At 38.9% G+C, this 13,556-nt stretch overlaps 1 protein-coding gene across 1 annotated transcript; it reads right to left on the minus strand.

Moving 5' to 3' along the window:
* Window positions 1-323: 323 nt before the first annotated feature.
* Window positions 324-13,556, minus strand: creb1b (cAMP responsive element binding protein 1b). The gene is made up of 8 exons (XM_042494362.2): window positions 13,311-13,556; window positions 9,315-9,424; window positions 9,048-9,194; window positions 8,835-8,935; window positions 8,181-8,341; window positions 7,232-7,417; window positions 6,919-7,072; window positions 324-6,634 (listed from the first exon to the last, which is right to left on the minus strand). Exons 2-8 carry the CDS (start codon window positions 9,414-9,416, stop codon window positions 6,490-6,492), a joined length of 996 nt encoding a protein of 331 aa, XP_042350296.1. The 5' UTR covers window positions 9,417-9,424; window positions 13,311-13,556; the 3' UTR covers window positions 324-6,489.

The raw sequence follows: 13,556 nt of genomic DNA on the forward strand, positions 1-13,556 counted from the left end.
TGTATCTTATTTGCTTTCATTGCTTCTACCCAATAGAATGTAAATAGTTAAATTTAACTCCATCATGACCAGCTGGAACCTTTAAGTACTGCATACACATCAATGCATCAGTAATACTGCAATATTTAAAAGTTTTAATGCATTACATTAACTTAAATGTCTATTTCATAATGTGAACAAATGGTAAACAGCTTTTAAAAATGGTGCTTAATTTAAGTAGTTGTACTTTATTGTTTTTAAATTGTAACCCTTTACGGTTCATTGATGTATGCCATGAGTGGATTGTTTATATATAATTGATAAATTAACAATAAAATACATAACAATCTTCAAGAGAAGTTTATTGCGACATAGCAAGTGTTTACAAAAGAGTGATGTAATGTCAGAGTAACAGCACTTTCCAATAATGGGCTGGTATAGTTGTATAATGTGACAATGTCAAAACAAAGTTTATAATGCATCATTTGGTGACCTTGTCTCTACAAGATACTATACAATACATAGCATTTTATATTGATAACTTGTAAAAGTGGCAATATATAAACTGATCACATTAAAAGTTAGAAAAAATGTTATTATTACTGTTCTAGAAATTCTCTATATATACTTTTACACACATGGATATCAATCTGTTTCATGCACAAGTGAGGCCCGTGGGTGTTAACCGTTCTGGCACAGAAATGAAAACACTTTTGGTTCTTTTGGAAAAGACATTGTGTAATTGCACGACATAGTTGAGCGGACCATATCAAACAAACAGAAAAAAGATTTTTTTTTCAGCACCAGCACTGGATGTGTGAATTACAAGATACACTTACAAAAGTTCTTTTTAATCTAAGTAACTCAGGTATAATAATGGCACCGGTTTCTAAAAGTTTGAAGCGCTCCCCAGCTCCACACACATTAACCCCTTGACAAAAATCTATTTATTATTCCCTAATAATGAGTCCGTCAAATTTTCTCTCCTCTCCTCTAAAATAAGCTTTAAGATCAGCGAGGCCAAAGGTGTGGTAACATGTACAGCTGCTGTGCACGCTCTATTGTGGGTCAACATGAGCTGATTCATATCATATTTTTTTTCAAATATTAAGTGCTGTGCAATTTCTTTCGCTGATTTAACCCTTTAATCCTCTATATATTACAAATACATACTGTACAATATCAAAAATGTTTTAAACTATAAAAATAAAACTGGCAGAGCGATCATGAACTGATGATCTTTTAAAAAAGTAATATAAAACAAACAAAACACATTTTAAGGAACACGCTGTAATTGTTACAGCGAGCATTTAGCCCGGCCTAAATTTCCTCAAACGTCACGACTGATTTTAAAACTTACTTGTGAAAGACAGGAAACAGATTCGTAGTCAAAGTAACGTTAACTCAAGGTCCGCTCATGAGTTTTCAACCAAAAAAATACAAAAATCAGACATACTTCGTCACATAACAACAACTGAGCATTTGAGATTTTTGGAAAACGCCACAGAACGACGCAGGGATGACTTTTTTGTCGGGCAACCCGGAAGTTAACATCGCCTTGGTTGCTTTGTGAAAAAGTCGATGGTATTTCTCCGCTGGATTTTGGATCGTTGCAGAAAACAAACTCTAACAAACAATCGTTTATGGTACACATTTTGTGCAGCATGATAATCTTCACAAATGAACAACACTTTTAGGATTTTTGAAGCCTAAATGCAATCGTTAACAGTTGAAGATGACATTTGCGTGAATTTAACTTCACCACCACAGCGATGCTGTAAAGCCGTGTTCTGTGGTGACCTTCGAACCCTAATTTAGCCATGACTGCCTTTTTTAACACAAAAAAGCTTAAAAACTCGAGATTATCTTCGGTTGTAGAACAAAATGTGAAAATCTCTTTGAGGGATCCTACAGCTAAAGGCAAATCAGATTTAAGACTTCAAGACTCCACTCGCAGTGAAATTTAAGACCAATTTTACAATAACTGAAGACAAAGAAAACATGAAGCGACATCAGTTAGGGAAAGGGACAACTCAGGCCAAATGTTACTGTAACATAAAACATGACTTGTCTTGTCTCGTGGTGGAGACAAAAATAGAACAGAAGTGGGAATTTTTTGGGGCGATTTTGTTTTGATCTGAAAGTGAGATTTCATTTCCTCTATTCCCATCATACCAGTATGAGTTTAAACCGTGCTGCGAAATCTTGGTAAGTTTACTACTTTCCGTTTAAATCTGCACTTCCCTTTGTCGTTTCACTATCCTGATGTCTGTGATGTGAAAGGCAGTCGCTTTTATTTTCTTTTTTAATAGATATCAATTATTTAGATATTTTACATATTACATAAAAAAATCATAAATCATAATGTCTTAGCATTTTAAGAACATGTTAATACCAATTAAGGCCTTATTTTTAGATTAATGAATTAAGTGCCTTTTAAGACTTAAGGAGTTGTTCATGTTTGCTAATATTTAGGCAACAGAAATAACGTGTTAACGTGTGAATTTTGAAACTGGGTGCAGTTCCTCTTGAAGAATTGTGTTAAACACAGACGGTATTTCGAGCATCTGACTAAAAATCCATTGAAATAACATCGACTTTGAAACCAAAAATACAAAAATACTAATTTCCAGATTTCAGGACTCGTTCCTGCACAACTCTATTTAAGGACCTTGAGTTAAATAAGTTAACAGGATATAACTCCAACGCGGTGAGTGCGCAAAGTTCAACAGTGACTTTTTATAACAAAATCAGAGTATCTGACACCCCAAAAAAGACAAATATTTTCGTTTAGAGAGGATTCAGGTTATTTTCCAGTCGAACAGAACAAATACTTGAGTTGAGGATCAACTGACTGACCTTTATCTAAAATTAACATCTGGAGTAAATTCATAGCAAAATAAGAATACAGTAAAATAAAGATAAAAAGGGCTCCAGTGAAAAGGAAAGTTGTGCTTTCATTTGATGAATCTGAAGGTATAAAAAAAACGGATGGAGCCACTTCTTACGCAGATCAATGAGATAAAAATACATTTACAGTTAAGAACATGTTTGGCTGAGTTTGAAGCCGCTGAGCTTTCTGATTTGCAGTTTTTGAGTAAACAAACAGTTAATTATTAAATGGATGTATACTGCGGACCCCGACTGCTCTCAACAGACTCGCTCTTCTCTACAAACAAACACTGCAGATCCTTAACAGAGTACAGCAATCCAAAATATAACATCTCCAACAAAGGCCTTTTCTCATACACTTAGCTGCCATGACGGTGGTAGGCCTGGTGGATCACATGAATACACACATACACTGTCTTCTATTATACATCGACGTATGTTACAAATATGCAAAGTTGGTTTTATACAAGCCATAAGAACATTTTCCATATCAAATCAACAGAAATACATGAGGTCTACACATGCTGTAGAGTCTATGTACAGTAAAAAAATAAACAGACAAGTACATACATGTATCTTCTCAAAAACCACACACAGTCCCACAAAAGAGATCTCTTTTCAACACATCTTAACGGATTATTAGTGTTAAACTCACGTAGTTGTAGCCTTTATCTCCACAAAGAATCTGCTACACATTAAAAACATGGCTCTGCAATCTCACATAGTGTCCATATTTTACCACCATTTAACAGACTTGGCAAAACAGTCACAATATTATCAAACACTTAAAAAGAATATGTTATGGAAAAATTGCTAACTTTGATCAAGGTGGTCTTTTTTTTTTTTTTTTACGCAAAACTGAGAGTTTGCTGTGGCACAATGAAACGATGCGAGACCTCAAATTTATCTCTAGCTAGGTTTGGAAAACATCTAGGTCTCAGGTGTTAAAATTGCTCAAAAATGTGCATTTTTGTACAACCTGGATCTTCTTTTTTTTTTTTAAATATTTCTAGACATCACACCCATCTGTTATAAAAAACATTTTACTCAATCAGTTAACTGCTGATATCTGGGGACACAGCGAGCCACAGGAGCTGAGTTATGAAAAAACCTCCAATAATTTGAGCCATGAACACACCTGATGTGCTTTGCCTTGAAAAACTACTTGTGTGCAGAACTGCAGCGAGCCGCTCAAAGCTCAACCATCGAGTAGTTCTGCAACGTTTTCTTTTTTCTGTGCAACAACCAGATTAGGAAGTAACTTTTGATGGTACCTATTATGCTTTTCTGTATTTTGTGTCATAAATGTAACGTAACAGGTTTGGATGTTCATATTAAACGTGGCCAGAGTTCTAATAAACGAGGTAAACGTATGTAAAAGTAATCCCTGCGGGCACAAATCTCAGGATTTCAACTGTTTTTCTACTGAAGTTTCTAGTGTTTTCTCTATTTTGGCAACAGCATGACGTCATAGTGCATGCTTTGAAGCTTTTATTGTGGATTTCTCGATAAAAAGTGAAGCTTTTCTCCGTTCCAGTCATTCCCTGGCTGCCATGACGGTGCAGAAACACAGAGATACAAAAGACCTAGAAACGCTGACAAATCAGAGCAGACTTGACTTTTTTGGGAGGGGGGCTTGAGGAGAGCAGCGCTAAAATGGAAAATCTCAGACGGAGGTGGAATCAAGATTTCTGACCATTTAAGCATTTAAACATGTTCTAGTATAAACTTTAATAACAAGTATGAGCCTGAAAATGAGCGTTGCAGTTCATTTTTAGCGTTCAGATGTTGTCACTTCTAAATTATCTGGATTAGATAAAATAGCCTCTTATATTCTGCCCTTAAGGACTTAAGCTAGTGGGTAAAATGTTTTTCTAACGGAAAGAAATGTTGGCCAAAACTTTAAAGATGTGACCCCAGGCTGTAAAAGCAATAATCTTTCTTTAAAGCTGTGCTTCAGCTCGTGAACAGTCTCGTTTAAGCAGCTTCTCCCACAGCCGTCATGACTGAACTGAAAACAATCCACTGTCTGCTCTCCTTCCTACAAATTCGGCAGTTGGTAGCATCTTTAAAAACACTTTAAAAAATGACTTGTTTGTGCCAAATCAGTTGTAGAGTCCACTATACAAGCCTTTTTTTTGGAAAAGTTGGTTTGTATCTGGGTGTGGATCAAGTAGAGATTCATAATTCACTCAAAGCCTTTAACTGCAGCTGACTGAGCTCGCCTGAAACACAAATGTCCGACACTCGCAGATAAAGTATGTTCTCAATAGCTGAACACTGAACTCACCACCGTAACTGTAAAGTTTCCCCGTGGAAACAGGAAATGATATATATATATATTTTGCAGGCGCCCTTAAATCACACATCAGGACGCCTTAAACATAACTGCAGGTATCCATAGCAACAACGGTGATGCTTCAAGGACAACTTAGCAGGCATTATTGCTTGAACGCAAATGCTTAAGTGGAGTCCAATGAAGCCAATAAGATATGAGCAGCTTTTCAACAACTAAAAAAACTCTTGAGGTTTAAGAATCGCTCATGAACGTGTGTAGAACAGTACGAGCGTTAAAGGAATAATTCACCCCCAAAATTATAACCTGTAGATCAGTAAGGCATGCCGTGTTACCTTAAATTTGTGAGGAAAACTTTGTGTTTCTCGCACGCCTCAGGAAAACAGCAAACATATTGATTTATTGGGTCCACAATTAAAACAACAGCACAACTATATCAAAACGTCTTTACAACTTTCACACAGCTCGTGCAGAATAATCCGGGTCCGTTTATCCAGTTTATGCTCAGTACTTAGAAAACCTTACAACTGGAATCTGGCTTTGAAGAGAGCTAAATTTCACTTTCAGTTCAGTTTTAAGTAGCGAGGTTTTAGGAAAAACGCATGTGTTTGGGAAGTACTGAACCTTAGACGGGATAACTGAAATTTCTATTCCACTGCACGAGCTGTGTTAGAGTTTATAATGTTTTAATGAAGTTCTGCTGTCATTAAACTTGGTCCCACATCAATAAATTAATATGAGCCATGATTAAAAAAAATGAAGTTTTCCTCAGGAATGCAACGTAATACAGCATGACTACTTGATACACGGATGGTCATTTTGTGGATATTCCTTGAAACCATTTTAATCGTCACTTGTCCAACGTCACATTTTTCCTGCAAAGTATCTCTACAGTGATCATGATGAGTACAGCGTTATGCTAACTGATATTGCTATTAGCCAAATCTACGACAACAGGACGCAGGCTCACAGATAAAGGTGTGTGAAACATTATGTCACCTGTTGTCTGTAGCTGATTTGAGCCTTTTTGTGATGTTGCGCAGCACTGCAGCTTCTGTCTAGACTACATAGTTTCAGTTAGCACAGTTAGTCTATCGTCACACCTGACGGAGGACGCAGGTGATTTTAGTGATACTGGAAAGGTTTTGCCTGTTTCTCATTATTATTGACAGCCTGCTGGAGAGAAGGTGGTGTAAGCAGGACTGGACTGGGGCGATCCAGCCGTGTGCAAACAGGAAGGCCAGCCAGGCAGAATCAAACAGTCAAAGTATTTGAAGAGAACTGAAATGCTACTTGGCCCAGCTTGGTGTTCAGGACAGGAACTACTCAGATTTATGGCAGTAAAGGTCTTTAAGGGCTTTCAGTTCTTCGATTAGTGTCTTGTTTTGGTTTTCCAGGACGGCCACGCGGTTCTCCAGACACTTAACATACTCCTTCTTCTTCCTGCGACATTCACGGGCTGCCTCTCTGTAGGGAGGATGACACATGGTTTGTCTCTCTGATTCAGTTTTGGGGATTCAGGGGATTTGGTGTTAATTTTAATATATAAAAATATTTTGAAACCTTATAAATTGATTTATATCACTGGCGTGTTTTTTTTTTTAAATGCACTGGCCCCTGGCCGACATTTTGGTGGCCTTTTTTTTTTTTTAACTGTAGATTGAGACACATTTTCATTATGAACCTGCTGAAAAGAAAAGCCAATATCAAGACCAAACACACGAAGACACAGAGCCCTCCCCTGTTCATACCTGTTCTTCATGAGGCGGACTTCCCGTTTGCGAGTCACCTCCTCGGTAGCACCTTGGGTGGGGAGGGCGGGGGATGAGGCCATGACCACCCCCGGGGCGATGGTGCTGGCGGGGGCTGCTCGGATCTGATAGGCCTGGACGTCACCGGAGGCGGCTGAAAGGAGATGTTAAATTTTATTTCTTAAGTTTACTTCAATCGAGTATAATTCACTGATTTTAATGACAGAGTGAAATGTTTTTGTCTTTGCTACCAGCTGCAGAAAATGACAGTGATCAGGATGATGGATGTATATAAACTTAATAACACTCTCACCTTGCACCACCACCTGGTTACTGGGAACCAGTATCTGCTGGCCGTCGCTGGTCTGTGCGTACTGGAGGATGGTGGCTCCGGGCTGCGCGGCTGCAGCTGCGTTGGTCATGGTGAGAGTCTGAAGGCCCTGGACTCCATCTGTACCGTTGTTAGCCAGCTGAATGGCTCCACCCTGTGTGATTGCAACTGTGCGTTTGGTGAGAAGGAACAAACGAGAGAATTACTCAAATCAAAGAAAAGGAAAAGCAAAATTACAGAGCAGCCAATGAATAACATAAACACTCTGCTCATCAGTCATTCATAAGGAAACATTTTGATAATTTTTGTTATATTTAATAGAGATGCATTCGAAACCGGTTCTGAATGAAGTCTTTCTTTGAATATTGATAAAAACTAATTTTGCTACATTTTTTTTGTAATAAACAAACAGAAAAGATCAGAATTAATGTGTGGCCGTAGCTAAAGTTTTTTTTAAAATCTTGTGTATGTGTCCTGTTTTTTTTTATATCATATGGTACCCATCTCTACATTCAGACGTCTGTAAATGCAGCGAAGGAGAAACTCATCATGAGTTATTTTCATCCTTCAGCTGCCGTGTAGCTGTTCAGTTGATCCGGTCTGAGCTGATTAGATCGATGGATGAGAGGAGAAGCAGACGCAGACTGACTGGATGCAAACTTTTAGACCCATTACAATAACAACAATACACCGGTGACAACAGTACACTCTGCACTCCGAGAGTGTAAAGCAATGAATAACGCTAGAAAATCCATTTGTGGCTCATTCATTTAGCTTATCACAACTAAATGAATGAGTGGGAAACCCTGAAGCATCAATAAGAGTGGCAGAAGTGAAGAAACAATCCTTTTTGAAGAGGAGTGAAAGTTAGGTGTAAATTACATCAGCCTGCAGCGTCAGACACAGCTCCCCCGAGCCCGCCATCACCTACTGTATTGGCCGCTGCTGGTCTGGTAGATGGGTGTGGGCACGGTCACGGTGGTGATTGAAGGTGTGGCAGCTGCAGCAGCAGCAGATGAATCCTCCTCAGCCTTTTCCTCCTCGATACGAGGGACAGCAGGCGCGTCGGACGAAAGGTCGTTCAGGATTTTTCTGTTGGGACAAACAACCAAAACGTACCGAGCAGGTTTGTGTGTTGGTATCTGAGGTTTTCATGGTGGACAAGTTTCACATTTGTTCAGGAAAAATGCTGCTTTAGTATCACCACCACCTTTCACTGATCACTGCCATTGCTGTTACTTAATGTCTTACTGCAAGACAATTATGTAACCATAAACACGTTTCTCTTTAGCTCAGAAAACCTTGTAGTTATTGAAAAGCAAAGCGTAAAATGAGAGAAAAATGAAAAAAAAGATGATTCCATGCTCTGTTAGAGAGTTAAAAAAATGTTACCTGATGTTTTGTGTGATAGCTTGTGTTATTAATAACGATGAATGCCGTTTAAAAATGTAAATTACGCCAAAAAAGTTCCAAGTTGTCAAATGAGCTTTAACATTTTTCATACATGTTTGATTTAGTTATGAGTTATCATAATCATCTTTGTGGTTTCCTGAAAAACACACACACACACACACACACAAACTACCTGTATGAGGGGCGTCGTGACAGAATCTCTCTGCGCTTCTGAGAGTCAGTCACACTGTCTACTGACTCCTGTGAATCCTCACTTTCTGCTATGGTGGAGATCTGGAACAAACAAACAAATAAACCGATAAACCCAGACAGAAAAACTCTGCAAATGTTCTTTGTATTCTGGCTATTAAACTTGAGTGTGTGTGTGTGTGTGTGTGTGTGTTACCTGTACAGCCTGGACCTGTGGGGACTGGATAACAGATGGCTGTGCAGCCTGGATCACACCGTGGACCTGAACCGTCTGTCCGTTGGGAAGCTGTACGAGCGTGACTGTGGGACCTGTTGCTGAGGCGTGACCTGTTGTCATGGTTACCTAAAATTGGAGGCGCACACATTTTCACATTAATTTATTTTACATTTGCGGCATTGAAAATCAGTGATTTTCAAAGTGGCTGGAATCAGCTGCACCTCCTGCTCACAGTAACAGCTGTACCTGTGCCAAAGTAGCGATCTGTGCCTGGGTGATCTGATGGGTCTCCGCCTCAGTCACAGCAGTCTCCACTCCCTGCTGAACCTCCACTGACTCCATCTTCATCGGCTGAGCTGAGGACGAAGATTTGAGGAGAAGCTGTGAAAACTGAACTCAACAGCAGCCAACAGCATCTGCAGTGTCAGGATCACAGATGGTGCGTGTGCTGCAACCTCAGAGAGACATACAAACGGAAAAACACATACAAGCAAACACAGTGGAAGAGTGCCACGAAAACAAGAAAAGAAATGCCATTGCAAAACCCAAAAGAATATGTACTGAAAACACTACAAATTTGAAATGGACAATGGGCTGCCATGGAGTTACTTAAGGCTCGAGAATATTAACTGAATGTTGTCAACAAAGGGTGCTGTATCTTCAGTTCATTCACACTGTAATTCATAAAGAAGTTCATGCAGCTAAATACTTACAGTTAAAAAAGGGTTAAAGTATCAGAAATGTGTAATAATTTATTTGTTTTATTTGGTGAAATACAGTGTGCAGTAACTTAACCAGACCACAGGGTGGCAGTAATGTTACATCCACAGTTACATGTGAGCTCAGCACGTTTGGAAGCAGTGAAGTAGTATAACTACAAGTGAAGTTATGTTTTGCTGTAAACAGAAATGTGCTTTTGTCACTGTTGAACTGTGCAAGTGTTGGTTGTTTTTTCTGAAGAAGTCCCCACAAAGGGTGCGTCGTCAATCCAATCCGACGCGATGCAGTTCATCGATTCATACAGAAACAGAGTGCTCTATTTCTTCTCTCCTGTTAGTTTAGTTAATCACATCCACTGCGCCTGGCTCTCTGCTGATGCAGGAGTGCGGTGCTCTGAATAACAATTTCAGTTTGACAGAACATGCTCCAGCTCTCAGAGAGACTGTTTACAAACACCCTAATTCTGTAGGCTGTACTTGCAATGTGTTGCATTTTACCTAAAGGTGTTTGCATTAATACTGAGTAAACTGCAGAAAAATATTAGAAAAACACGTGAAAAATGCAACTTTAAGTCCAACATGGGGAGTTACAGCGGCCAAGTTTGACGGATGGTCTTTTTCAGAAAGACTGTCACTCAAACATGTGAAGCTTACAATAAAAAAGTACTTTTGTGTAACGATGTGGTCTTGAATCTTGTACCTTATGAAGTGCCAGCTGGGCTCCAAAAACTGAACTTTGCCCAAAATGTGATAAAGCAAAACAAAGGGAGCATTCTTTCGACAGTGTTGCAAGTCATTGGAAAGCAGAAATATAAAAGAGTCAAAACTAAGGCATTCACGAGCTTAAGATACTTTTACTGTTTACAAACCTCTGCTGCCACTACAGACAACAACCGACACACTCAGCAGGAAGACGCCGAAACATAACAGAGAAACTGGCTGATCTGTAACACCACACTGCACATGCCCCTTCCTCCTGTAATGGATACCCCAAAAACCAACTGTTCAGCAGGGTGAATGATCCTTTTCAGGCCCAGCTGTAATCATCAACAGTAAATCACTGCATGCATCACTCCTGAAACAGCTTTCACTGTCGCCAGCAACAAACAAACAAACAAACAAACAAACAAAACTATATTTTCATGTTTCCATTCGCGAAGAGGCAGAGAAATAAGTAATGATTACTCAGATAAAAACATTACAAAAACAAGAAGCTGTGATGATATCCTAATGGCTAATTAGATCACACAGTGTAAGATACTTACAATAATAACCCCTTATCAGTAGTTCAATCTTTTTTGTTTTCTAAATTTAAAAACAATATTGCAAACACATCTCCCTGTCAGCAAAAGAGCTCTATTAAGAGCATTATTAAACAACGCCAACAAATAATTTGAGTTAAAAACATTTTTTTAAATAATTTCATTAGCTAATTAAATGAAAAGACAAGAATAAATGTGCTGTTGTTTTTTTTTAATTAATTATATTTTAACTGTAAGTACAGCAGTATTGGTTTAAAAATATACTTCAAATACTCATTATATAACATTTTCTCAAACAGCTTAATCAATTATCAAAATAACTGGCGTCCAATTTAATAGTTGACAACTAATTAAATCATTGCTTCTTTGCTTGAGATGGTACTGCACTAATAGTTCAAATAGTCTAATTGCACTTTTATAGTTTCTATTTTAAATCTTTTCTTTTGTACACTTCTAATAACTTATTTACCCTTTTAACGTTCTCTTTTTATCTGTATTGAAGTTTGTCCTCGTGCTCCTGCAACACCTGAATTTTCCCTGTAGAGATCAACCAAAGCTTAAATTATCTTAAAGTGACAAAAAATTTGATTTTAAACATCAGTATGCACAAAGTATATGAAAACAAATGAGTGTTTCAGTATGTGGTGTCAAACTGTGGAATTCTTCAGAGAATGATTTAAAGGGTAGTATCAATACATTTCAGTTTAAAAACATGTATAAGGAGAAAATAATTAGACAATATGAAGTTTCCAGGTAATGTTTTTTTTATTTTTATTGATTGATGTTTCTGTGTATGGCTTTTGATTTTTTTTCTCTCGCTCTCATTCTTCTGTAAGTACTGACTGCTGAGTAACTGACGGACAGACCATCTATTTTTGGTTTGTTAATTTATTTTTGAGAAAGGGGTTGGTAAAATCAGACTTTCTTATCCTTGCTCCCCTTCGTATGTAATGTAGCAAATAACTTGTGGTTTTCGGTAAATAATAATGAAAAATCTTAATTTTGAGTATGCGGGTGTATTTATATATTTAACTATATATAGTATAGGTTTAAATGAATAAGGGAATTCGTTAATTAAAATTCAATGATTTATGGAGAAAGAGTGGGATTAAATACATTTTTTCTTCTCACTCCTTTTCTAATATGCATTTGACCATTTCTTTTGCACTATGTTTACACTGTCTGTAATTACTACTTTAAAAAAATAATTCCTCTATTTCTTTTTTTACATGTTCGAAATAAAAAAAAATTAAAATCAAATATCAAAATCAAATCAATCCTTTTTTTAAAACTGTTCCCATGAGTGGAATAAAAGTGAAAACTGTACAGTGCAATACTTAAGTTGATGAACCTAGTTAGTGATAATAATAGTTTGGATTAAATGCTATCAAACTAAAGGCTTGACAGGAAAAGCTCTCGCTGATGCTCCTGCAGCTGCAGTCCTGATCCCGGTAAAAGGATGCTGTGAGATGTGACTTGAGGCGGTGCACAGTGTTGATCTGGGACGTGTGTTGTTCAGTGATCTCACACTGTGCGTAGCTTCACTCCGCTGCATGATTGGCTTTACACATTTCTCCCTCTGCTTTTCAAAAATCACTTGTGTGACAGCACAGCCACATGGCCGGGCAACGCCCCCTCAACGCACACACCGGTCACATCCCGGGAGATAACAAACTATTCAAACTTTAAGTACAACACGCGAGTTAAATCTGCAGGCCTCCACTTCGTGTTTACAACGTGCAAATGCACGCGACGGCCTGCATATGGCCCGATCTCTGTTCAAAAAAACACTGTACGACAGAAAAAAGATAATTATAGACAATGTCTGCAAGCGTGGAATCCTAAATAATCTATGTAAAATCGTAAACGGCTAATTAAATGTTGCAAGAATTAGAAATAAATGAGCCTGTCGCGAGTGGTGGGTTCAATGCGCCGTTTACAGGAAAACAGCGCAAATCTGTGCGCGTAAATCCATGAATTTATACAGCATCGTCTGACAGCTGAGTGTTTTAACAACGCTAAAGTCCTGCCACAGTTTCCGATGTGTTCGCGCACACACTGCGCCTCATGGTTCATTATCAAAGCTGCATATTTGCTCCGTTTCTGCTCAAACAGCCGCAGCCTCCCCTCCCTCCGTCCTGCTACAAACACACCGCGGCGCCATGATCTCTTTGTTTCCTTCGGGCCGAACCCGACCAGACCGACACTTTCTAACGGCCGCGTCCTGTCTCCCTGAGACCCGGACACCGCTCCGTCCTTACCGATACAGACTCCCTTCGTCACTCCCGGGCCTCCGGAGCTCCACTTTTATTCTGGCCGACACGTAAGAGCCCGCGTCAGGCTACACCTCCGCCGCGTCACCGGGAACAACAACACGGAGATTGGAGAAGGACGAGAAAGCAGATGGCGACACTGGCCGGAAATGGCCGACGGGGGAACGGAGAAGGCCGGAAAATGCCGAGGAGAGGCGGAACGTAACGACACCCTCCTGCCTCGTCAAGCGTTTG

This window comes from Plectropomus leopardus, chromosome 10 (genome assembly GCF_026936395.1).
Source record: "Plectropomus leopardus strain MGB_pleo_1.0 chromosome 10, ASM2693639v1, whole genome shotgun sequence".
NCBI lineage: Eukaryota > Metazoa > Chordata > Actinopteri > Perciformes > Serranidae > Plectropomus > Plectropomus leopardus.